Source organism: Pagrus major, chromosome 24 (assembly GCF_040436345.1).
Source record: "Pagrus major chromosome 24, Pma_NU_1.0".
Taxonomy (NCBI): Eukaryota; Metazoa; Chordata; class Actinopteri; order Spariformes; family Sparidae; genus Pagrus; species Pagrus major.
Genome location: NC_133238.1, coordinates 6,004,419 through 6,029,852, shown reverse-complemented (window position 1 = coordinate 6,029,852; position 25,434 = coordinate 6,004,419). Strand labels below are relative to the sequence as shown.

At 40.9% G+C, this 25,434-nt stretch overlaps 1 protein-coding gene across 1 annotated transcript; it reads left to right on the top strand.

The window, feature by feature from the left end:
- Positions 1–920: 920 nt before the first annotated feature.
- Positions 921–15,744, top strand: gyg2 (glycogenin 2). The gene is made up of 9 exons (XM_073462542.1): positions 921–1,127; positions 3,201–3,339; positions 3,449–3,623; positions 7,131–7,293; positions 8,303–8,429; positions 10,013–10,196; positions 11,816–11,917; positions 13,675–13,797; positions 15,593–15,744. Exons 1-9 carry the CDS (start codon positions 1,121–1,123, stop codon positions 15,713–15,715), a joined length of 1,143 nt encoding a protein of 380 aa, XP_073318643.1. The 5' UTR covers positions 921–1,120; the 3' UTR covers positions 15,716–15,744.
- Positions 15,745–25,434: the final 9,690 nt, after the last annotated feature.

The following is a 25,434-nucleotide window of genomic DNA, read 5'->3' as shown; positions in this document are numbered from 1 at the left end:
CGTAGCTCTCACTGGCCAGCTGGGAGATGTGTGTGTGAGAGGCTAGTTTGCTACGTTCAACAAGCTCTCTTTGCTTTTTTTCTAATAAATGCAAACAACAAATACAGTAAACAACTCCAAAAAGTCCAAAAAGGCTTTAATGGCATGATAGTAACCGCTCACTGCTGTGGGTGTGTGCTTTGTGCTACCGAGTTAGCTGCTGAACGACAGGCTCTGGAACTGTGTGCTTTGTGCTAATGGGTTAGCTGCTGAACGACAGGCTCTGGAACTGTGTGCTTTGTGCTAATGGGTTAGCTGCTGAACGACAGGCTCCGGGACTGTGTGCTTTGTGCTACTGGGTTAGCTGCTGAACAACAGATTCAGGGGCTGTGTGCTTTGTGTTAGCGGGTTGGCTACTGAACGACAGGCTCTGGGACTTTGTGCTTTGTGCTACTGGGTTAGTTATTAATTTATCAATCTGATTTTCAGTTCACATGTATTTTTATAATTATTATTTTGAGTGCACCATGTGGCACAGTCATGTTTCTACAGTTGCCCAGATCGTTTCCATGGTTGCAATCTGCAGCCATACCACATAATGCCATTCAATTCTGCACACTGGAACTTAAGTGTGTGACAAGAGTCTGCCCATTGACTGCAAATGAAAATCTGACACATTTACATCAAATTGATGTTGATTTGTGTGTGTGTGTCTCAAGATGACTGTCTGAGGGGGACACTGGAGTTTAAGAACACCTCTGTGGACCGATACACCAACATGTGGAAAGTGAAAGTTAAAACATTGCATCAGCAGATGGCAGCTTGTGAAGGTTGAGCCTGTTGCACAACACTTGGAAAAGCTCTCTTTCTACTAGTTGAATGACCAGTTGACCAAACAGAGGGGAATACACAGTGGGCAGCTCTTTACTCTGTGACTCTGCTCCAGTCATAAACAGAATGGGATATGACTTCATCGTGCGGCGTTGAGGAGTAATTCATCCCCTCAGTATTTAAGGTTCCAGTATCATCTGGTGGAAAGGTGCAATCTGTATGAGAGACCTGCATCAAAGTTCAGCAAACACCTGCTCTCCTTGTGGGATAAATAAAGTCCTGGATTTGTAGAAGACACCACACATCAACAATGTCAGGTAGGTGGCTTTATTTAATCTGTGTATAGAATTTAATTGTACTCCTCCATTGTTGAATTCTATTGAGGAATAAATGGCATTCCATTAGAAGTAAGCTTCATAAATAAAAGACTGGTGTCCCAGAATTACCCGCTGTTTCAGCCGTGAACCTTGGGAACAGAATAGTAATTCTCCCCGGTTGTTAAATTATACAGAACACACTGTAGTGACCCAGTTTTACTTGAAATGAGAAAAGACTCCTCTACACTCTGCTCAAACTGTGTGGCAATTGAAATGTAACACCACATGCAGCCCAGAGATGGCTGCAGACAAAAGGTTACATGCCTCTGCATGTGACTGCAGGCCAGGAAAATAAAACTCTGAAGCGCCTGTCACCACTACACACTTAATACTGCATGTAAAAGTGTTTTACCCTCACGGTGAAAGCATAATGGAAAGAAAAGAAGGCCATTAGTGGCCTTTTGTGTGAAAATGTTGTTATAGATAGAGTCTTGCAGTGGGAGTCATCTCTCACAGAACAAAATTGGTTAGTGTCCGTAGTTCCAGGCACTTTGGTTCATAATCAGACATGAAGGTTTGGACAAATGCCGGCCTTAAAGCTTCTTTCATTATTCAGAGTTTTCTTGTGGGATCAGGAGTAGAAATCAAATTCTGCTTCTGGCTTAAAAATGAAAAGAGGGAAAGATTCTCTGACTCTCTCCTGGAAGTTATAGCAACAACCAAATGAAACGCATGGTTATCTTCAGGAAAATTACAGATTTGATTGTTGGATTTGGGATAATGTTAGTACACAACTCTACAAAGGTCTAGTTGTTTTTAGACAGCTTGATGCAGAATCTTTACATATTATGTCTCTAAGTCAGATAAAAATCAACCCATTTAATTAGTGTCCGATTCTACCTGATTAACATGCAAACAATGTTGTTATGGTCACTGTGAAGCTCTGATGCATCAACCCAGTGGTCGCCAAACTGGGAGAGTGCGGAGAAAAATGAAAAAGATATGTAGTAAAATTCAAGTTAATTTATTTTTTTTCCCAGCAGGCAGTTTGACTCAGGTGTAAATGATAACTTTAATTATGCTCTAAAAGAAATGCTGGAATAGAGTCATCATTGATTTTATTGAAACATTGCTGTGAATACTTTTGAACTCATTTAAAGACACACCAACAAAACATAAAGGGGAAATTTAGGAATCACTGCAAAAAACATGTTTTCAGTGATCAGATCTAGAAATCTTGCCATTATTTAAAGGCATAACATGTAACAAAATATGTACAAAAACAACAAGAACTATGTATTTTGTTGTTTTGACCACATTAATTATCCCAAATGTTTCCAACAATGTTAGAAAACCAGAGACATCTGTCATTGTATTCAAGGTAACAGTGCTTTTCATTTGGCCTCCTGTTAATAGCATCATATTCCCTTTACCGCCTGTAGTTGCTATAACTTCTGGGAAAACCAATCCTTGAAGTCTTTGATGACAGTTTTTTGTCGTGGATGGTAAGTCACATGATGCATAATAAATATTACATTGTGAAAGAAGTGGCTGTAAAACAGCGATACATTTTTTGAGCGTCACAAGGCAACAAATTGACTTGTTTCACTGTCAGAATTTGGTCCATTTGTTCAAATAACCTTTTGAAACTTAGATGTTAAGAGATTTTCTACAAATATAATAAATAAACACTTCTAGAATAACTTACCGACCCTAGCTTTAAGCCCTGGACATGCCGGACACAACGTTTGAACATAGCTGTCAGCTCCCTGCATGCCCTCCAGCAAGCACCACACTACGATGCACTGATTCTTACATGATATATGAGGTGTTCTAAAGAAGCACATGATAAGTTTCCATCTGCACTCTCACCGTGTATTTGATCTGATGACCATGTGCTGACCTCATTCTAGGACTCTGTTACAACTGCTTCCTCCATGCACTATAATGTGAATTTAGTCCATTTGTCCATGTTGTAGTCCCTAAGAGAGGAACTACTCCATCCTGTCACAGCTGAGATAGATAATGATATGAAAGCTGATATCTGCCTAATGTCATCTGACCATTCTTTAGCTGGAGAGGCCTTCGTCACTCTGGTCACCTCGGACTCATACTGCATGGGGGCCGTAGTGGTGGCTAAAAGTCTGCGGCATCACGGGACGACTCGCAGTATTGTTGTCATGGTCACGCCAAACGTCTCAGAACAGAAAAGGTGGGTGATGGTTCTGGCTGTGCAGGACAACTGTGAGCTCCAAAGTTCAGCTGAAATGGATGAAGTGTTGGTGTGAGCCCCTAACTCTTCAAACTTTATATCTCATTAGGCTCTCCCTTGGCAATGTGTTTGACAAGGTCATCATGGTGGACATGATGGACAGCGAGGACCATCCCAACCTGTTCATGCTGGGACGTCCTGAACTCGGCATCACCTTCACCAAGATCCACTGCTGGACTCTGACCCAGTACAGCAAATGTGTCTTCCTGGATGCAGACACACTCGTGAGTCCACTGAGCGTACAGTAACATGTTGACTGCACTACATAGAATATCTGTGTGACTGTTTCAGATTGTTATGAAGTGCTGATCTTGGTGAAAATTAGTTAAGTCTATATTTGAAGTCAATTTTATTTATCTAGCACCAGATCATAACACTATGACACTGTTCACACAGAGCAGGTATAGACTGCACAAAAGCTGCCTTTTAACAAGCAGAATGGCCATGACTGGTTGGGTATATGTGCCTGCAGCTAATCTCCCATACTACTGGACCAATCATTAGTTTTGGGATATTCTTTTTAATTAACCCCCCCTGACAGATTAACCGACTGATAAGGGATGCTGCTGATCAATTACCTGGCTTGACACCCAAGCAGCAACCTCAGGGGCCTCAGGGATGGTGACGTCACCCCCTACGTTTCTAAACAGCCATTGTGAACCTCCATGTGGGTGGTACCGGCCATCTCTATCTTGGGAGTGCTTTTTCTCCATCTAACTACCAAAAATCTAAAAATGAGTTGGAGCATGGGTGGAGCTGTGTGTACCGTTGAGGGAAATTTGGATATTGCGTTTCAGGCGGGGCTCCGATCATTCCAATGAAAGCTGCATAGTAGCACGTGTAGCCAAAAAAACTTTGACTTCCTGGGTATAAAATTACCCGCATATTCCGCCGTGCACAGCCAGTAGAGCATGCACACCAGAGATTAAGTCCAAATTGAACTTTATCTTCCCAAAATTTATTTGACAAAATGGATCAAATGCAAATTAAATGAGTCATTTTGCGGGTTTGGTGGTTGTGATGCTGAAAAAAATGTATCCACCGTTTTACAGCCGCTTCTTTCACAATAGAAGCTGAAGGGAACAACTTTTTGAGCATCACGGTACGTTGTAGTGACACAATTTAGCCACGATGTAGAACTGGCTTCACAGCCTGGTGCTGTTCCTAGGGGCTTGCTCGTTACTGAAACACACCCACCTAGTATGATGCTATAAAGCTAGCTAAGGCTAAGTCAGTTCGCCGCATATGTTACTCACATGAGTAACATATGTGAGAAGATAAATAAAGTTTTCCTCATCCGTCATCCTCAGTGTGAGAGGGGGACAGAACTGTTTACAGCACAAAGTATTATAGTATCAGTATCACACAGTGGGAGAATAACAGTGTCTAAAAGGTTTCTAACAACTAAGAACAAACCAAGAGCCATAATAATACACATAAGCTGTTTACCCTGAAGAGACATTATTCCTCATTTATTCTTTTTATGATGTTTCACATATTTAAAACCAGAGCTTTGATCACTCTTCAAAGGAATTATTCCTAGAAACCAACACACGGAGCTCTGTCGAATAACATGATACTGCAGCAAGGCACAAACTGCACAGCTCATCCTGTTCACTCTGGACATCCCCACATCTATAGCTATCTGTAAACCAACATGCTGTTGGGCCATACGTCCATGCTCTGACCTGTTGGCCAATGTCTTAGCGTAGGTCAGTGAAGCCAGATCAATGCCCGCACAGGACATGTTTGGAGCATGATGTTATGTTCAGTTCTTTCTCTGTTTGGTCAGTGCAAACATGTTCTCATGTTAGCAGGAGCAGGCGTGTTTGAAAACTGAGCTCAGTAAACACAGATGAACATATAGTCTCAAGGTTATACCTGCACTGACGCACATACATCCACAGAGCTGATGGTGGCGAAGTTCACATCATGGACTATACGTTCTCTGTCCTACATCTACTCGTGCTCATGCCACATGGGGTTGTGCTTACCCTACATTCATGTATATATATGTATAATTTACTTACTTTTACTTTCGATGCTTAAGCACATTTATTGCCAGAAAATTACTTTTGATACTTGAAGTTTAGGACATAACGAGCACAGCCGCAGTCGCCTCGTTTGAGACGATCTCATCCACTGCGGCGCTGCTTGAAAAGCTTCGGGAAGTGTCTCTGCACCACATGACTGGAATTACAAAGGAGGAGTCTTTATCTTTTTTAAGTAAGAGAGATTGATGCTTGTGCCACAGCACCAGAAAGTGGGTCATTTCATTAAACACAGACAGAGGAAGTAGGGCCAGTTCATTACATATCTTAAAGAATTCTGTTTTGGAATAATTCACTTGGATCTCATGGAACTCTGCAATGATTTTATAACATTTGTCATTTTCTCTGAGGTATGGTAACTTTAAATAGTCTGAAATATTTTGATCAATAGTTGGAAAATCTAAATCATTCAAGCACTGAAACATTTCACAACATTCTGAGGGAAATTCAGATTTATGAGAGAGGCTATATGGGAAGCCGTTTGAGCATTTTTTACATATCCAGAATATCAGACACCAGTCTCCTCCACTAGTTTGGTCTCTGTCTGCACTAGTTGAACAAAAACTCTTTTTCAGGAACTAGTAGCACTTTTGTCCAACGTCCAACAGAAGCCTTGCTGGTGAAGCCCGATGCCACACGAGTAGCACCAAAGTCCCAACAGGTCAGCTTTTAGAAGACCCAAAATGTGGCTATTTGACGTCCTTGGAATGAGACTCAACAATCAACTGTTATTGTGGTGCATTTAGGAACAGCTGGGACAAATCCTACTGATTCTACCTTTAACTTTAATAGTCTTTGAATTATATTAATATGATGTGAGCTTCAGTCGGAGTATCCTTCAGGAGAATACTTTTTACTCTGATACTTTGAATACATTTCAGAGCCTGTACTTTTTGAGTTGTTTTTACACAAGTATCTGTACTTCTGCTTGAGTAAAGAAAGTATGTACTTTTGCCACCTCTGCTGGTTAACAAGTGAGGCTAAAAATGTTACACTAGGCGCAGAGATTTTATTACTTTACTAGTTAGTGACTAGTGGTGAGGCTAAGAATGTTTACCAGTTGAACTTGTACAGTAGTCACACTGGTAAAGCTTTTTTTTTTTTGAGCTGAATCCATGTTTGACAAATTAACGTGGCAGCAATTTTGCAGCGCACTACTTTAATAGTAAGACGTTCAGTGTAACTAGTTTGTGCCAGAGGGCCACGAGTGCAGAGTGCAGCAGGGACGTACGCTAACCCAAAGGTTAGCATTGCCCTGATTCCCTCAACATCAAGCCAGTGGAATATTTCTCTTAAAATGTTGATTATTGTAAATAACGTGCTTGATAACCTCCAGGTCTGATGTGAAGATATTGAAATCATCATATATTATCAATATGTTAATAATCTTTGGCATGTAGGTGCCATACCAGTCCTTCTGCTTGTGTGGCTAAAAGGTCAAATTCTGACTGTATGTTCCAGCACCAGTTCTCTAAACAGAGAAAGCCTTCATCTGGATAATCCTGCTACAATGTTGTATTTGGGTTTATTGTGTGAACTGACCCTTTAAAATAGTCAGCCAAGTCTGTCTCTTGGCAGTTGTAACCTTCATATGTGTGTTTCAGCCACACATATGCTCTCGCCCACACGCCCAGCGGCCCGGCGTTCACATTAACCTCTGATTGGCTTGTTTTCTCTCAGGTTCTGTGCAACGTGGACGAACTGTTCGAGAGAGAGGAGCTGTCAGCGGCTCCTGACCCCGGCTGGCCCGACTGCTTCAACTCTGGCGTGTTTGTCTTCAGACCTTCGCTCCACACCCACGCCAGCCTACTGGATCACGCCCGGCAGCACGGCAGCTTTGATGGTAATACGTGACTATGTCTGGCTTCAGAGCAGAGAACGCTGTGTGCTCTGAACGCTGACAACTCAACAGAATACATTCAGAGCCAATTAAAAGAAGAGGCCAAAGATGTGTTTGTTCATTGCTTATTACCTTGTCTGAAATGAAGTGCTCCATTGGTCAGCGCAGACATGTATGATGGTGATATTTAACACCTGAAATTATATCAATATTACTGAATAATTAATGTTTTTCAGTAGGCTGTTAAGAAATAAATTATGATATATCGCCCTCTCTTCACTATATCACGACTTTCTCTGCTCTGGTGCCCCACTTCATACAGCCGGTGCCCTTTATATTTTTTTGGCCCCTGCTCTTTAAACATCTTGAATCCGCCACTGGAGGGCTGATTGAGCCGCTGTGTTTTAATGGACAGAAACATCTGGAGTGGAAGTTTAATTGATGCATATTTCACATAGGAGCTGAATGAGAGGATGGCACAGAGGCTTAGCTTTATGCAAATTTATTCTATTATTTGAAATTGGCATTGACCTAAAAAATCCAGTATCCATCCTTCTCTTTAATATTAAAGGAACATTATGTAGAAATTTGAATTGTATTTGATTTGGCGCCCCCCACAGGTTCTGAGTGCAACACCCCTGTGGTCAATAAAAACAGTTTGTCAGATGTAATGTAGGCGCTAACTACAAACAAAACTCACGACATCATAACAATGTGATGTGTCTTCCTTAAAGGGACAGTTCATCCCAAAATTCAAAATACATATTTTTCCTCTTACCTGTGGTGTTATTTTTCCATCTAGACTGTTTTGGTGTGAGTGATACATAGCACTTCAGGTGAAGGAAAATATGTGTATTTGTAATTGAGGTGTACTTTGGTGTAATTCAAATATATCTCCTGATAGAATGATATATGATGGAACATATAGACAGCTCATTTAGGAATACAGTGGCAGTTACTTATAAATGTTTCAAAGGTTTATTCTCATATATTCTCTATTTGTTGCTGGCAGGAGGGGACCAGGGCCTGTTGAACAGCTTCTTCAGCAGCTGGCCGGTGGAAGACATCAGTAAACACCTGCCGTTTATCTACAACCTCAGTGGCAGCTCTGTCTACAGCTACCTCCCTGCTCTCCAACAGTGAGTGTGTCTGCAGTGCCCGGGGCAGCATCCCATTATACTCTCTACTGGGCTCACACACTTTTGTATTGATGGATTAGAGTTAACCACATTGTCAGGCTGACAGGCTCTCTATGGCATGATTAACGGTTGTTATTCTGTTCTCTTCATCAATAAATTAGGAGATAATTTTGGTTCATTAGAACTAAGGACTAACTTTCGTAGATTTGGCATCATTTCAGTCAGTAATAATAAAACTGAACTCACCAATTTTCACACATCTATGTCACATCTATATACTAGACACGCGAGATGCTATAGTGATAGATAGAATGTCATTTTAGCTGGACCACAACAAGTACATATTACAAGTATAGTACTTTGTGACATTTAAGCTTGAATATTCACTTTAGCTGCTAAGCTAAAAGTGTTAGCGTGCACCCTACTGAAGTGGGTGCGAGCGCTCGACTGTACATTGAGGGTGTAAATCAAATCAATTTCGATATCAGGACTATCTAGGACTTGGATTACACCCGATGAGCTATATGGAGCTATTTTATTTTATTTATTAATGGATGTTGAATTTGAATCTGTTTTAAAACAAGTCCCCAGCTGCTTCAGTTGTTTAGCAGAATGCTGCAACGCTGTTTGGCTGTAAAGCTCCAGAAATGTTTCGTCGACTACGAAACTTCACCTGACTTTCCATCAGCATGGAGGCGCACAATATCTCATGAGAATCTAAAGGACGACGCTCACATGACTTTGGTTCTGTGTGTACAGTCTGTCCATATTAGTGCAGCTGTACCACAGTCCTATTTTTACAAATGCAAATGTATTGGAGTTCCTCAGCCTCGGGGTCAGAGGCCCACACAGGATGTGTCTGATATACAAATTGAGTTGTAGGATGTTTCTACAGGTCTGTTCACACAGAATGCCAAGTGAAGTTTCAGTAGGTGATTATTCGCACCAGACAGCAAATCCTGCCTGCAGATGTTTGCTGTAGAGTGATTGTGTGGCAGCTCAGCCTCAGCTTGACCTCAGACATCACAGGGAACCTCCAGTTCAGCGTTTTTCCACCTTGATTTCTGTATATTTATGAAAAAGATTCATAAAGCCTCAGGATGGGCACTAATTTATCAGTCAAGCTTAAACATTTTTTAATTGTCTGGCATGACTTGGTCTTCACCTCGATTTATACTACCCAGAGTAAATTTGAGTTTACCAGCATCCACTTGCATCTATTTATTGACTATGCATGTAATCGTGCCGTGTCTAAAATTTACACACTTTAGGACTGATGCTCTTTGATTTATTTACTGGTCCCTTAGAATTAGCTTTTTATATCTGCAGAGAGAGCAGGTCCTCTTCCACGGAGTTCGCCATGTTTGTACAGTAGCCCAGAATGGACAAACACCCTTATAAAAATGCTTGGACATAAAAACAGGATTAGGGTCCTGTAAAATATGAATCTTGTCCTAAAACAGTGTGCATCATTCACCACACATTTCAGCTTTCAATCTTACCTTTGTTTGTACCATCTTCAACCAACTGATCTATGTTTTTCGATCTCAATTGATGCTGGAGGTGTTATTTTGTGTCTGCAGGTTTGGACACAGTGCAAAGATCGTCCACTTCACAGGAGCAGTGAAGCCCTGGAGCTCCGGCAAGGACAGAGGCCACTCACACTCTATGGGACGCTTTGTATCTCTGTGGTGGAAGGAATACCTTCACCGTGACCCGACATCATCAGGGAAACAGACCGGTGAAGTACTGGAGAAACTACAAGAGGTTCGAACATCTATGTGATGTGAAATATCTCCTCTCTCATTGGTTAGGGTTAGGGCTCATTTCCAACACTTTGCTCAGTTTGATTTATGATTTTACCGATATGTGTTTTGAGTATGAATTCGACAGGTGGCCAGTTCTTACATATTGCACCTTTAAATAATGACTTAAGTTAACTACACAAAAACAACGTAAATACACATAAGATCAGATCAGTGATGGAAAGGCATAGGTCTTATTCACATCACACAATCTGACTTGTTATAGTAGCAGAAGAACAGTGACTAATAACATTAATTCCATTCCCTGTAAGTCATGAAGGGTCCTGAAAAAGACTCACTTAAACAGAATATATGAGTCATGTTATTGTAGCTTGGTTTTTCCTACTGTAAAAGGTCAAAATATCTGCTGTGAAAAGGGTCTATGTGTCTTAAAGTTGCTCAGTTGTCATGGAGAAAGGTCGGTTGTCATCACGTGGTTGAAGTATGGAACTTGCTGTGCTCCAGACAACACAGGACTTAACATTTTTTCCAACCTGCTACTAGAAAAAGTACAATAAAACACCACTCAAAGTCAGAATTCCCACTTGTAAACTCAGGGCAGATCCGTCCACCTCGGCTTCCTGAGGGATTAGTTGTCTTATGTCGCACAACAATGGGAGCATACAAGTGAACATTTGTCGAAGAGACATCATTTTGTTACAACCAGACAAGTCTGGCATTGTGAACCTGGAACGCTTGGAGGTCTGAAGTTGGACATTTCAACTAGGAAAATTCCAACCTCTGTTTTTGACTGGAACACAGAAATAGCATCTCCTGGGAAGAGGTCAAAGATCATGGACCAGGAGTCAGTAAATAACAAGAGTAAGATCGAGGAGGATACCACCACCTGCTGTCAAGTGACTAATGTTCCATACTGAGGTAACTGTGATGACAACTGAACCATCTTCCAAACAGCTGAACAAATGAAGACTGTGGTACACAATTAAAAGCTGTAGACAGGATTCATTAATTATTTGAAACTTTGTCTCCACATGTGTGAAATTGTGTGTGGATGCGTACAACCCTCAGCTGACCTGCTGTGCTCTGACTAATATACTCCACGTTAAACCATAAATGAAACAGCATTAATGAAGTGGATGTGAACCAAATCTCCTCTATCCCTAAAGTTAGTACCCCATTAAATCATAATCTCAAGAACCTTTCTTTGCATACACTGTAGAGACATTAGAGAAATATGTGACCTGTAAAATAAAGTGTCATTTTCATGGTAATACACAGTTAAAATGTTTATAGGTAGTTGTTTGACTGATGAGCCCCATATAATGCTTCTGATTTTAAATGTGCTCTTCAGCAGTATCACTCAGTGTTGTTGTGCAGGAAGTCGACCATGTGCCACGTTGAGTGAATGCTCTGCAGATTTTCACTCCAAAGCACTCAAGCAGCACATTTCACTGATGACTTCCCCCTCTTTAGCTGAAGCTTTGTTAATCAGTCACATAAGCTGCTGCAGAATTTGGCTGGAACATAAACATGCAGACTGGCAGCCAAACGCGACACATGGCTGCCCAGCCTTGGTATTGGTTGTCGTCCCAACACTCAACATCCTCCCTTGTTTTGTAGGTCCAAGAAGCCAAGATGCCATTTAGAGAAACTCTGGACGGCTCCACTTCACTGCTCGCACATTTTTCACCCCGACCTAAGAGGCCTCAATCACCAAAGACGGTGAGATGAGGCACCAAAACATTGATCTGTTTACTGTTATCATAGCTGTTCTTTTGTGCTGCTGTCAAATACTGACGCTTTGGGATTCCAGGTTCGGTTGGCCGCCAACCAAAAGCGTCAGTATTTAATGAGTTGGGAATGAGACTCGAAAATCAACTATTTAATGTTTAAGTTGATTAAATAGTCAGTAGCTCTACAGTGAGAGTGTTAAGAATGTGTCAGCTAATGTTCAGTTCATTCTTGTGTCTTGCTGAAGAAGCTGGGTGCAAAAACACAAAATTCCTACGGGAACCTCCATCATCTCTGAGATGTTTATGAAACTCCTACTGTTTTTTGTATGTATGTACATAGTATGTTAAAAAAAAATGTAACTTTTAAGAGTTCAGACAGTCACTCTGAGCTGCAATAATACAGCTCTATTTATACATTTTTACATAATTCATAATACTCGCTAAACAGCTGGCAACCAACCTCCTAATTCATTTGTCACCATGTGTAATAGATTGCCTAAAACCTGGAAATAAGTTAGCATTTCTGCACTTCTGTTTCTCTTGTCTTGAATGGCTTTTTTGAACGGGTTTTTGGTTACCTGCCTGTCTCTGTTTAACTTAAGAGATTTACATGTTTTATTCTACAAAAATGTCATTAAATACCCAGGGTTTGAATTACGTGTCTTAAAAACGGCGGTTGCTAACAAGTGTCTAAGTGAGACTACAGAGGTTGTCGGGGACATTAAACGTCATCACAGCGAATGCGGAGACTCATTTACTCACTAGGCCCACTTTAACTACTCTAACTATGACTTTACAACTTACAGATTGATCAGTTGAAGTGTGTAAAGCAGTGATTCCCAAATTGTGGGCCGTGAAGGTACTGCAGGTGAGCTGTGAGAGGTAATTTACAAATAAACGTTTAGGGAACTATTTCATCTTCATCTCATGTGTGGATCAGAGTTGTGATTAAAATTTTGGGTGGGCCCCAGAAGATTTTCAGATTTCAGATAGGGCGGCGTCATTCTTAATTTTGGGAATGGCTGGTGTACAGCATCGTGTCTCTCACACGCAATAAGCGTTAGGGTTAGATCTGTGTTAGCGTAGCTTAGCACGAAGACTGGAAGCAGAGTAAAACGCTCAAAAGACAAAAAGGCCCTTACAAGAACTTCAAACAGAGTTCATTTATTTATTCAAGTATTTATGATTCTGATTTGAAGTCACACATGTTCTCTGAAGCCAAGTCAGTAGCCAGTTGAAATATTTGCTAATCAATCCATTAATTAGCTTAATGACTGACCTTATTAGCATAGCCTCTTGTGTTTATAATATATCACAGTGATTATTATGGTGGGTTATTAGGCAGCTCAAGTGCCTCTTGTTAGTTCCAGTAGATGAGAGTGTTAATTTATGAGTATTTCTGCTTGACTGCATTTGACTCCAGCAGAAAAAAGAACACAGGGACACAGAGCCTATTATCTGCCACAGGCCTCTGAGCTTCTCATTGCATTTCTGTCATTTGTTTAATTCATTTCAACTTGATGCATTGTGTTTATACAAGCTTGTAAGATTAGCCCGAACAGACACACGCCCTCCAGTATGACAACAGCCATGAACATACATCAACAGTGTTATCTAGCACTCAGCAGAGAGAATGGAGCAGAACCGAGTCTTATTTAAACCTCTGCTCCTGTGTGATTTGACTCCTTGTAGCGTACAGCCATTACTGTAGTGCATTCATGACTGACGTGACGATGGTGTGTGTAGTCTTCTAGTACAGATGACACATCACTGGAGAACGGGTCAGCAACATCTGAGGACAGACAGAAAGCGAAGATCCAGGAACCAGAGGAGCCGGAGGTCAATGATGGGACCTTGGACTCAAATCCTGTATGTAGACCTTCTATATCATTATGATTCCCATACTGATCCAATCTAATCCAACAGTGCATAGCAACATTGGTAAAGGCCAGTGGTGGAAGAAATATGGAGATCTATCTTTTACGTCAGTGTACAAGGAGGTGGAACGTTGAGGATGGGTTCAGTAGCCTCACAGCCTGAGGAGAGAAGCTGCTCTGTAGTCTGTTGGTACGGCAGCAGATACTTCTGTATCTTTTGCCAGACGGATGAGCAAAAAAAAAACAAATCAGTGAGAAGATTGGCTACTTGTATGTGGTTACTATTCATCATTCATCATCATTGGTGATGATGTGGTTACTATGGTTATTCTTAATGTTTCTCACCGGGTTGGATTCTGACTAAAAGCCTTTTCCCACCAGTGGGATGCGAAACTGCAAAAAAAATCTGCATGCGATTTATGAAATACACATCAGGATCAGATTTGGTCACTGACGCCTTGTGAATGAGCTCAGTAAGTTCCCCCTGGACCCAATCTTGCCAACAGCCCCATGACCAACATATAACGTAATCAAGTGAATAACAGCTACATTACCATTCTCATTGTATCCCAGCTGCTTGGCGACCTCAAGACATATATATGCCAAGTCCTTGACTTGGTTGTTGAGGTAGTGGTTGTGGTGTTTGTCATACAGTGTTGGATGTTGTGAGACCAAACCGATGAGATTTTCTCTCATTTTGACCTGGACATCAGCTGAATCAAAGGTTTTCATTGGTCAAACGTTTATTTCCGCAGCCAGATTGACATCCTGAGACAAGACATGGTGGGGCTCATTCCACTTTTGTCCACCGGGGACGCCAGAAGAGTATTCATTCTGCAAAATATCTCTGTTCAGAGTAATTAATTAACATCGAAGCAGCGTTTTAATGTCAAAGTGGAGCTAATGTTAACGACTTTATATGCTGGATACATTGGGCAGTTTAATCTAAACTCAGCAATGTATAGTTGATATGTTTTACGTACAGAATACTGAATAGTAACTGGTAACTAAAGCGGCCGAGAAACACATAACAGTGTTCTTACAGCATGAGGTGTGTTTTCAGGTGTGTGTCTCGCTGTATCTGCATGATTTTATTTTTATACACATAAACAGGCATCAGATGAGTTCCTCGACTGACAGCAGGGATGATGTGACTGTTCATGTTGACTCTTCTAAATGTGGCTCCTTCTCCACAGCTCTACTTTAGTTTGGTTTCAAAACCTCAGCGCCGGGCTGGGAGCATATTTGGGGATATGGAGGCGCATAAAAGACATTATCATACCAAGTTATATGTTTGCTTTTCCTCATGAGAAATGTGAATGTTTCAAAAAAATGACATTACTGTTGTGTTTAATGATACACCCCCTAATCCTGATTAAGTGTCAGTTATCCCCCCAAATCCATAACTGTCCTCCAGTCCCACTTTCCAATAGAGAACCATTTATAAAGGGTTTATACATTGATGCCTGCTTTATAATCAGTAATAAGCCATTAATAAAGTTATTTTTTTTACAACAATTGATCAGGTCTGTAGTTATAAATGAAGTCTTTCTTATTAACACCCCATTACTTATCTATGAAGCATTAGTTAATGATTTATTTGCATTAATAAAGCAAAGAAATAAAGAATAATGATAATCCACCGATTCTGAGATTTTAAGTGCTCGGCTGCACATTCTGAGAGCCTGAAACTACAACCTGAAGTTCAGCCTGAATACATTCTGATGTTACTTGTGATAAATTCCCTTTGAAGACTGATTTGTTATTCTCCCGCTTGATCATGGCAGAGGGCTGCAGACACGGCAGAGCGGCTGGAGCATCGCAGGCAGTGGGAGGCCGGGCAGGTTGACTACCTGGGCAGACATGCCTTCGAAAACATCCAGAAGATGCTGGACCGCTTCCTTGATTAAAAAAATCACACAGACACCTATAACCCAAACTGACCCGAGTCCTCTGGTTCATTTTCATTTGCTCCGAGGTCGAGTTCAGACTGAACTCAATGGTGATAGCCTGACTGTATATCTGGGCTGTGATGTCGGGATTTGACATGATGTGATGAGTTTCACAGGCAGATAAAAATACAGATTTTCCTACCACTAGACATCCCAGTGTGATGTCTACCACTTTGAGACTGACACCGACACAACCTGAAGCAGTTTTCACTGAGACTGAGAAAGATGTTATAACCACATACATTGTACACACTGATTCATGTCACTGTCAATAAACTCTATAAACCAATACTGAGCAGTACACCAAAATCATTGTAAGGTACCTGCTGAAAAAGTCTTGGTAGATGGCAGTAAAACTGTTTTTACAGAGCTGAGGTTTGCTTTTTGTCTGGTTGGAATGTCAATTGTGCATTTAAAGTTAACACACGGCCATTTTAAAGGATCAGGCTGGTTTTATTCTTAAATTTGGTCAACAAATGCCATGAAAAGACCCAAACCAATGATGTCTTTATCTGCCTCTCAACGAGCTTCTACTGGAGACACATTACTCAAACAGGAAATGATGCATCATTGGGGACTACTTTCAGCAGGGGATTAATCCATATTTGGTGCTCTAGTGAATATTTGGGGCAGCAGGATGGTGTATGTGGGATTGAGTTTAAATAAACTACAGTGTGTGTCCATGGTAATGAAGGAAGATGTCACTGCAAGAGGGTGGCTCATTGAGCCTTATTTTTAGTAGTTTTTGGACAACAGTGACGCTCTATGGCACAAAGAGATGAGATATATCAGGCTTTGGATACACATACAGTACAAGGATACATTCATTATTGGTTTGTCTAAGTGGTAACATTATAATAACCATCATTAATACATGACAAATTTATAGTAAATTAAATTCTAAGTGTTGGTGGGGGCAACGACACAGAGTCTTAACGACTCTGTAAGGACACTCCCACACAGAGTTTAAAAGCCTGCAACTCCACTCCAGTTAGTTAGAACTGAAGAAGCCTCTTGGATGAGAGGTGAAACGTCTTCAACAAACTGAAACAAGTCCAGTTGCCTACGATACAGCACTTAGAATGACCTGGATGACTGAGAACCTTCATCAACATGTTGGGTAAAATGTCCCTTAAAAAAAGCTTTATTTGAAAATATGCTAAACTCCCTACAACTAACTGAGAAACTCAAACAGCTGTCTCAGAAATATTGTCTCAACTCCACTTGGGACCAAGTGTTATTTTCCAACAAATCTTCAGGAACACTGATGATAAATGTATGATTCATAAAATAAAGTATTAACAAGTATCCTTTTTGATGTACTACTTTACAAAAGTCAAATAACTACTTGAGGTTAGTGACTCAACGTCTCTAAATTGTGAATGTTCCACTCATGCAAGCATGTGATATTCTTTATTTCTTTTTTAACAGTTGCACGCACACACAGACACACACACGCACACTCACAGACCTCTGCTGTTTTTTTCTGCTTGAGACTGTGCCTTAATTCTTCCACCAGGGGGCACTGTGCCTCTTCTATCAGAACTGCCTCCATCATGGCAGCAAATCAGAGGCACAGGAACACAGATTAATAGATGTCTGGCTGCAGTCAACAGTATGCTGTGTGATCCTTATCCACTGGGCACACGGTGCATGTAATTTTCATAGGTATTCCTCCCATAATGTTGTGACGTAGCGATGGAAGATAGTGTGCTGCATATAAAGCAAAAGGCGGGAGGTGAGCTGGGGCCAGGCTGTGCCTTCAGTGAAAAGGCCTGATGATGAGTGCTTTGAAAGGCGACCTGGCACGACGCTGCTCTCGGCTGAGCAGCTCCCGCTTGACTCTGATTCATCAAGATTAAAGTGTGAGCACAGATTGGGGATAAGTTGCTGGTTTCCCTTGACCGCCTCATTCATTAAACCCTGAAAAGGCAAAATGAATCAGAGATCAGTCCATGCAGACACTGACATCCTTGAGATGATGGTGTTAGAAACAGATTGACTATCAGCAGGAACACAGATATCTTTATTTGGGACTTTATTGTGTGCCGTAGACGCCCAAGAGGCGGTTTTATTCCTGCTAATAGGCAACAGCGGAGCTGACTTTCTAGCTCTCCTCTCAGGTTGTATAAATCTGTGAAATCAGTTTGTCTAATGATTATCTGGCAGACTGGAGTCTAATCCCGCCTTCGTGTTGTGTGTGATTTAGCATAAATATGACCTGTCAGCAGGGAGAAGTCGTTCAAGTCAGCCTCCTAGTGGTAATTACAAGTAGGGATTGACAAAGTGTGTCGACACACACTGCAAACACTGATATTAATAAAGCGATGTGGCAGTCTAGGATAATCAAAGGCAAAATTACAAGTTATACATTCACAATAATAGTATTTAAACCAGTTAGGAATGTTAAGTAATTCATTTATGGTTCAGCAAATAAAAATGGTCAACATGTCCGCGTGAGCCCCATAAAGTGGGCTACATGGCTTTAAAATGGACAGTAGGTCACACCATACACAGGGCAGATAATAGACCAGTTCAAAATTAATTGATGGCCATTTTTCTGTAATGTAAAGCTAATTTGTGTCTATATGTGCAACACGTTCTCACTCCTAACACGTCAAATACAGCAGCTTGGACAGTGGCCTTAAAGGTGCAATATGTCTATGTTCAGCTGTTTAGCTGCCAGTTCACAAGAAACGTTTCGAGTTCAGCATCCCCTTACTCGCCAAGTGCTGTCTCTAGCAGTGGAGGCGATGCAAATGTTAACTTTTGTTTTGCTTCTATTTCCAACACACCCTCAGGCCAGCACTTCTTCTTCATCCTCTTAAGTTGGACTGAGGGCAGACTGGACGATACAGTGACTCACTATCATCTCTTGAGGTACAAAGTGGTGTTATGAGACAGGATTAGTTAGCATGCTAACTTCAGTAGATATCTCTTCAACACAATACATAGACATCTTTGACAGGACACAAAACTATAATTTCTTCACATTCTGTTGATAATATTATTTTTGGATGTTTTAAACTAAAATTCTTACAGATAGCTCATTTAGTGTTGAGGCTGGCACATGCAAAATAATGACTATATGAATCCAGCAAGGATCCTGCTGGGTCTGGTGATGTCTGATCCAATACAACATGAATGTAGATTGTTCACTGGCTTTAGTGAAAGAGCTGCTCTGGAGGCACGGATAACCTTATTAGTTATAATTCTTTAGGAGATGCCAAACAATCACAGAAGAAAACAGCTGTGTCCAGGTAACCCAAGACTGATGGTGCATGAAAAAGCTACTGCAGTGTTTTCTTTTACGCCTCCATAAAGTAGCGGGACTGAGACACCCTGCAGTAGTTCCAAGACTCCTGGATCCTACATTTCCCATAATTTAACCAAACAACTTCTATCATCAGCTCTTCCTGCCTTGTAAACGCCCAGTTACTTCCCACATTACCAGTTTATAACGCAGAAATTCACAATCTACAAGTTGAAGCTGAGATAGCCCTGATGATCACTATGACATCTCCTCCACAGTAGACATTATACAAGTGTTTTCACAGGCTGAATAATAGTCCTCCTTTTGTGAAATATTAGTAGACTAGATAAAGATATAAGTTTGAGTAAACAAGACATATTTTAATGTCGAACCCATCTGCAATACTTTATTCTTGAATCTTCTCCCTTTGTCTCCTACATTGAGATTTCTAAATCATTGGCCCTACATGTGGGTGGGTTTGATTTTCATTCCCCTGCTCTCCGACCTCTTTTGCTCCTAAACATGTATGATATATGGTGCTAACAATTACCAAATGCTGAGGAGAAGCAAAGGAGGGCCTGATTATTTATTTGTACAATGAGTCACAAGCAAATGAAAATTATATCGTAAAGCCTGAGAAAAGCCTTCCAGATAAGTCTAATGGCTGACTTCCAACAGAACAGATGTTTGAATTCACTGTAGATGAATAACTGTTGACACAAGGACAGTTAAAAGCAGGTGTCTGGTTTATAAGCTTATAAAACTAAGACGTGAGATTAAGAGAGGCTTGTGGAACAGCAGAAGAAGGGAAGCTCGCTCACAGTGGCCATCAAGAAAAGCTAATTAGCCAGTATGCTACATTAACTGACCTTTAACATATTGAATGCTACGTTCATGTACATCTGAACAAGATTAATAGCAGTGCTATTGCATGCTAGCAGCTCCTAGAGGCTGTATTTAGTTGCACTGTAGCTAAATGTTAACGTCAGCATGCTAACATGCACATGATAACAATGTTAACATGTGGCTGTTTAGCAGATATAATGTGCACCATGTTCGCATCCTAGTTAAAGGTGCAATATGTAAGAATTGGCCACCTGTCAAATTCATCCTTAAAACAAACAGGGGGTAGCATATCATAAGAGTAACAGCTAACTGCTGCTAATGGTAGCTGCTGTTAGCTAGTTGGCTAAGTTAGCTGTGCAGCTGACAGTCCAGACTGGGAGCACAGGGACATGTTGGTTTTTCACACCACAAGCACCGCAACACAATAGACATCATAACATCAAAACTGTTATTTCTTCACATTCTGTTGATCCTTTTATTAAATTTTAATTGTTTTCAACTGAATTCCTACATTGTGCCCCTTTAAGCGTGTTACAGTAGCATGCAAACATTTGCGAATTAGCATTAAACACAAGGTACTGCTGAGGTTCATCAAAATGTCATTAGATATGCAGCCATGAACCAAAGTTTTGAACAAATTAAAATTTTGACCTGATGGCAGTTCATCCTCAGGGGAACATGAATGTCTGAACCCAATTTCATAATAATCCATCCAAATGTTGTTGAGATGTGTCACTAAAAACCAAAAATGTCAACCTCACGGAGGCACTAAGTGAAAGGTCAAAGTCAGACCCTGGAGAGCCAGGGTCCATCCTCTGGAGACCATGAATGTACGTACACAATGAACAATAGTTATTGAGATATTTCAGCGTGGAGCAAAGCTGTGATCATCCGTCAGTTAGACTGAAAATGTGATCCACAGGCCTAGAATGGTTATAAAAATGTTCAGTTATTTTGACCACCTCTTGTCAGCAAAAAAATACTTCCTATTTTCTGACAGACTCTGCTCATTGAAGTAGACAATTTTGGCCTCCAGAGCAACTCAAACGCAAAGAAGCATTAGAAGAAAACAACAATCTGCGGTGTGTTTGAATGGAATCTTCAAATATATAACTCACTGAGAGCTTTCAGCCCCTCTTACGTAACCAGCCCTGACACCACACTGACCCCACAAAAAATTTCACCATACTGACCCAGTCTATTTGTTTTGACAGTGTGGGACTGACACCCACATGTCCTTCCAAGAAATTCCACCTTTGTCTGGCACATAAACGCAAATCTCCAGGAGGATGACACTGAATGCCACACTTGGCCAAATAACCAGGAGCTACGAGTGCAGTTTGGTCTAGACCGGTGAAGCACCTGGGATCTATTTCCTCTGTCTCGCCCTTCACTTGTTTATTCTTTATTTTCAACAAAAGCATGCTCTTTTAGCGTGTTTAGATGAAGAAATAGTCTCGCTAATGTCCCCATCTGGAACTCCTCTGTGGCTTGATGAGTACACTGGCTCTCTGTGTGATGGAGTGCTTGTGATTGGGGAATGATGGTGGATGAGGCTATGTGTGAGAGTGAGATCAACGGAAAAAGGAAGGCGGGAATTTGTGTGTGTGCAGGTGTAGGTTACAGGTCTACGCCAGCTGATTGTGTTCAGATACACCCAACATGGACCAGACGGGAATGTGATAACTGTCAGAGACTCCTCCATATGTTTTTGGGTTTAAAAGCTTTGAACCGCTTCCTCTGCTCATCATGTGTGGTAGCTGTCGAATGATTCATACTCAAAGCCGTTTAGCTAATTTGATCAGCAGTTCAACTGGCGGCCTCAGATCCTAATGACCCACAATTTCTGCGATCAGGCTAATTGGGGATTGCAAGAATAATGACAGTCAGCTGTGGAGGGGACTCTGGTCTGTGCTCACTTCAATGCTCCTGATGGGGCGGAGCAGCTGGGTGGAGTTTGTCCTGTCAGTGGCAGGCTGCCGACTGAAACTGGGCTACAAACCAAACCAGATTCCCACAATTAGACAAGTAAGCACTCTGCAATTCAATGGACAGATGCATCTTCAGCATCATTTGAGGTCAATTTGCTACCTCTTTTCTTGCTGGGATACATTTTTCAGTGAGCAAAAGGAGGATTTCACAGTTGGTGTTTCTGCTACTGGGATCCAGAACATCAATTCTGTGTATCCTTTCTAACCCAGGCAGAATAAATTAAACAACATTCAGCAGCATATTGGCCCTACAGACACGCTCACATCTGCCCATGGATTTTGACACTGATTCCCAGAGTGGGAGATGATCCAAAGGTCCAAAGTTTACAGCACAGCAGCTGGAACCTGAGAGATTCATTGGGAAAGTCATGAATCTGGAATACTTTTGAAACAAAGTGGGTGAAATATAGTGACATTCAAGTAACAAACTCTGTGAGATTGGGATTCTGAGGCTCTAAGTGACGAGGAAAGGCTCTTATATATACATTTCTTGGTCACATATTGATTTACCTCTAAACAGAGGTTTTTCAAACTGAGGGTTGAGCACTCTCTGTAGTTTCAAAGTATTATTGTCCTTTTATCAGCTTTTCTTAACTAGCTAGCTAACACTACATTGTTTTTGCTGATTTGTGCATGATGTCATATGACTTCCAAAATTTACCTAAAGTCCAGCAGTGAAGTTTTTGCTCTTGGTACAGCTCCTCGAATATCAGAGCAGACTGGCAAGGTAGGAGCATGGGTTTGCTAATGTTAGCCTATAAAGCACCGCTAGTGTCCAGGTCATGAAGCAGTGATCTTTTTTATTTGATGACTTGATTGTGAAGTGAAGTTGTGAGCGAATCTTCATCAGATAAATCACCACAGCTGAAGATGGCATGTTGGAAATGTCCGGTCGCCATCAACGACTACTGATGATGAATGACGGTCTTCAAGAGTTGTCCCATTTCAACCATTAACTCTGTTCTGAGGGGCAAGAAGGCACTCGAATAAGAGGGATAGGGGTAAAATTGGAATCAGTTTTCAATCCTCGATGCTAGATAAATGTTATTTGATACTGCAGAAGTATATAGGTTTGATCCCCAGTCCTTGAAAGACAAGAAGGAGAATACTGTAGTCGGTCGAGAATGTTCCTTGGAAATCAGAAACTCTCACATGGTTGGTAGAATGTCAGTAGACTGAACTCTACCCAGTGTGGCTGATTTACTGAGCCACAAAATACCATCAATACCACAAAATTCGACTCACCTCTTTTCAATTTAGCAACTTATTTACTGAGACTGAAGATCATTTGATTTGTGAACGCAAGCGTTCATGAAGACAGCTAGGCAGCCATAAAGACACAACAAGCGATATTTCACACATGCACGCTCGCACTCAAATCTGAGGCTGATGGAAATGTTGTCAACATCACAGCTGCCACGGGAAAAAAAATAAAAGGGGTTCGCTCAGTGCTGCTTTCATTGCCAATCTCCACATCTACTCTGTGTTCTCCTGCACTGAAGAAAGAAACCAACGTCTTCTGATGGATAGTCCTTTCAACTTTTCCTCAAATTGAGTTTCTCTGCTACTCAGACATGAAGCGCCTTGATGTTCAGATGTATTGACTGTGGCGCTGTAGGACACAGATTCTCCACAGCCAGAACTCCCTTGTACCGTCTTTGATTCATCAATCAGCTACAGCGCCATGTAAAACTCTCCAGTCATTCATAGATCATAGTAGGTTCCCTCATTGAAGCTTCTTCATTTTGTTGCATCTGAGCTGAAGAGGATATTGATTAACACTAAACCCCTACAGGGGTGACTTCTTTTTCAGTTTCCTATGATGTCTATTTCCTTAATAGACTATCTGTAATCAGAGCACATGAGCACAGGAAAGTGACTGTGCATATGATCAGCATAAAAATCAATGTGGCATTACTTACTGCTGATGACTGTTTCTTTCAGTAAAAACAGCAAACAGGTGGGCACAAGATGTGAGCTGTTCCAAACTGCATTCAAGCCAGTTCTGGGTCACAAACAGACAGCTTTATAGCACAAACAGGTCATGACAAAGAGAAGGGCCATGAGCAATCTGGTTCAGCTGTCAGGCTTGTTTAGCTACAGAGAGGAAAAACATGCATCACTGCAGACTAATCAGTTGTCAGGGTGGAAAATGTTGATTTCATCTGCAAGAAGGAAGATGTTAGCTAGATGAGGCAGGTTTAACAAAGAGGGTCACAGACACTGGAATTTCTCAAAGTGTCACTCTTTCAGGCCGAATCTGCTGAACTAATTTGGGATTTCCTCATGGCTCCAGATGTTTCTTCTTTCTGGAAGACGAGACTGCGGCTGTATTCCCAAAGCGATGATTGCAAGTTTCTAGGTTTCATGAGTAATGGTGACCTACTTCCTTCGTCCAAAATGCTAAGTCGAGCATTTTTCTCAGATTTTTATCTATGCTCGGCTCTGAGGCCAGCTCAACAAAACCTACGTTCAAATTTGAATATTTTCATTATGAAGGTTGGAAAACACTTCTACTTCTGAGTTATAGTTAAAACATTAAATGGATGTCATTTATGGTGCAGTGGCAAACATTCTTGAGTCATCATTTCTCCATTCTTATGCTTTCCCTGCCTCAGCAATAAATAAAAGGTTTTGTTTTTGACTCCGAGCTTCTTAAAAACAGGTGAAAATCTTTTATTAAAATATGGGTAAATTCTTATGCATCACAGCTTGTCAAAGACAAATAATTTACAAATGAGGACATAGAACCTGCTGCATCAGCATTTTTCAGAAGCAGAGTCAAAGATGGCGCACACTGCAGTTATGGGATTATCTGACTCCAGTTATGGAAATACACACAAAATACTTCAGATGGGCTTTTATGAAAGGCACTGGAGTAAAAAATAAAATTGCCCCCGCCATAAAAAAAAAGATCTTAGCAACATTATACATATTTTCAGTCAATTCTGTAATTAAGTTAAATAATATTTTCCAGTTAGAGAATACTACGTTATGAAATTCTTTACAACTTGACATAATCTGTCATTGTCAGAAGCAACTCTACTTTAGCAAGTCATCAAAACAAAGCTTCACATACAGCTGAGGATGCTACAGAGAGTCTCTGCTCACTGCTCAAGACATGATCAGACAAATCACTTGTTTAAATGGGAAACACCTGGGGGCAGAGTGTGATGTAACTTTGTAGGCTGTTACTTAATAATCACTTGCTGTGTAGGAAAGGGAAATAGAATTGAGAACTCCGATTGTCAAATTTGCTTTACATAGATTGAATAGTTTATAAGATGTATAATGGTGTATTACCAAGCAGATTTTGCAGTTTTGCTTAATTTTTTTCCCTGAAGTCTTTGGTCCAATGTGTATCTTACAACATAGGCCAGGCCCATTTTTGCCTACACATATTTTTTAGCCATTTGTTGTGGTTTATAACTCTTCTAAATTTAATTTCTACACTGAAGTTGACATATTACAACTTGATGACTTGATTGAAAATCTATTTGTTTTACTTCTATTTTATATGGCCTACTGTTTTTCCCATAGAGTAACTGGTTGACAAGGCGTGGCCTATGTGACAAACTGCCATGATT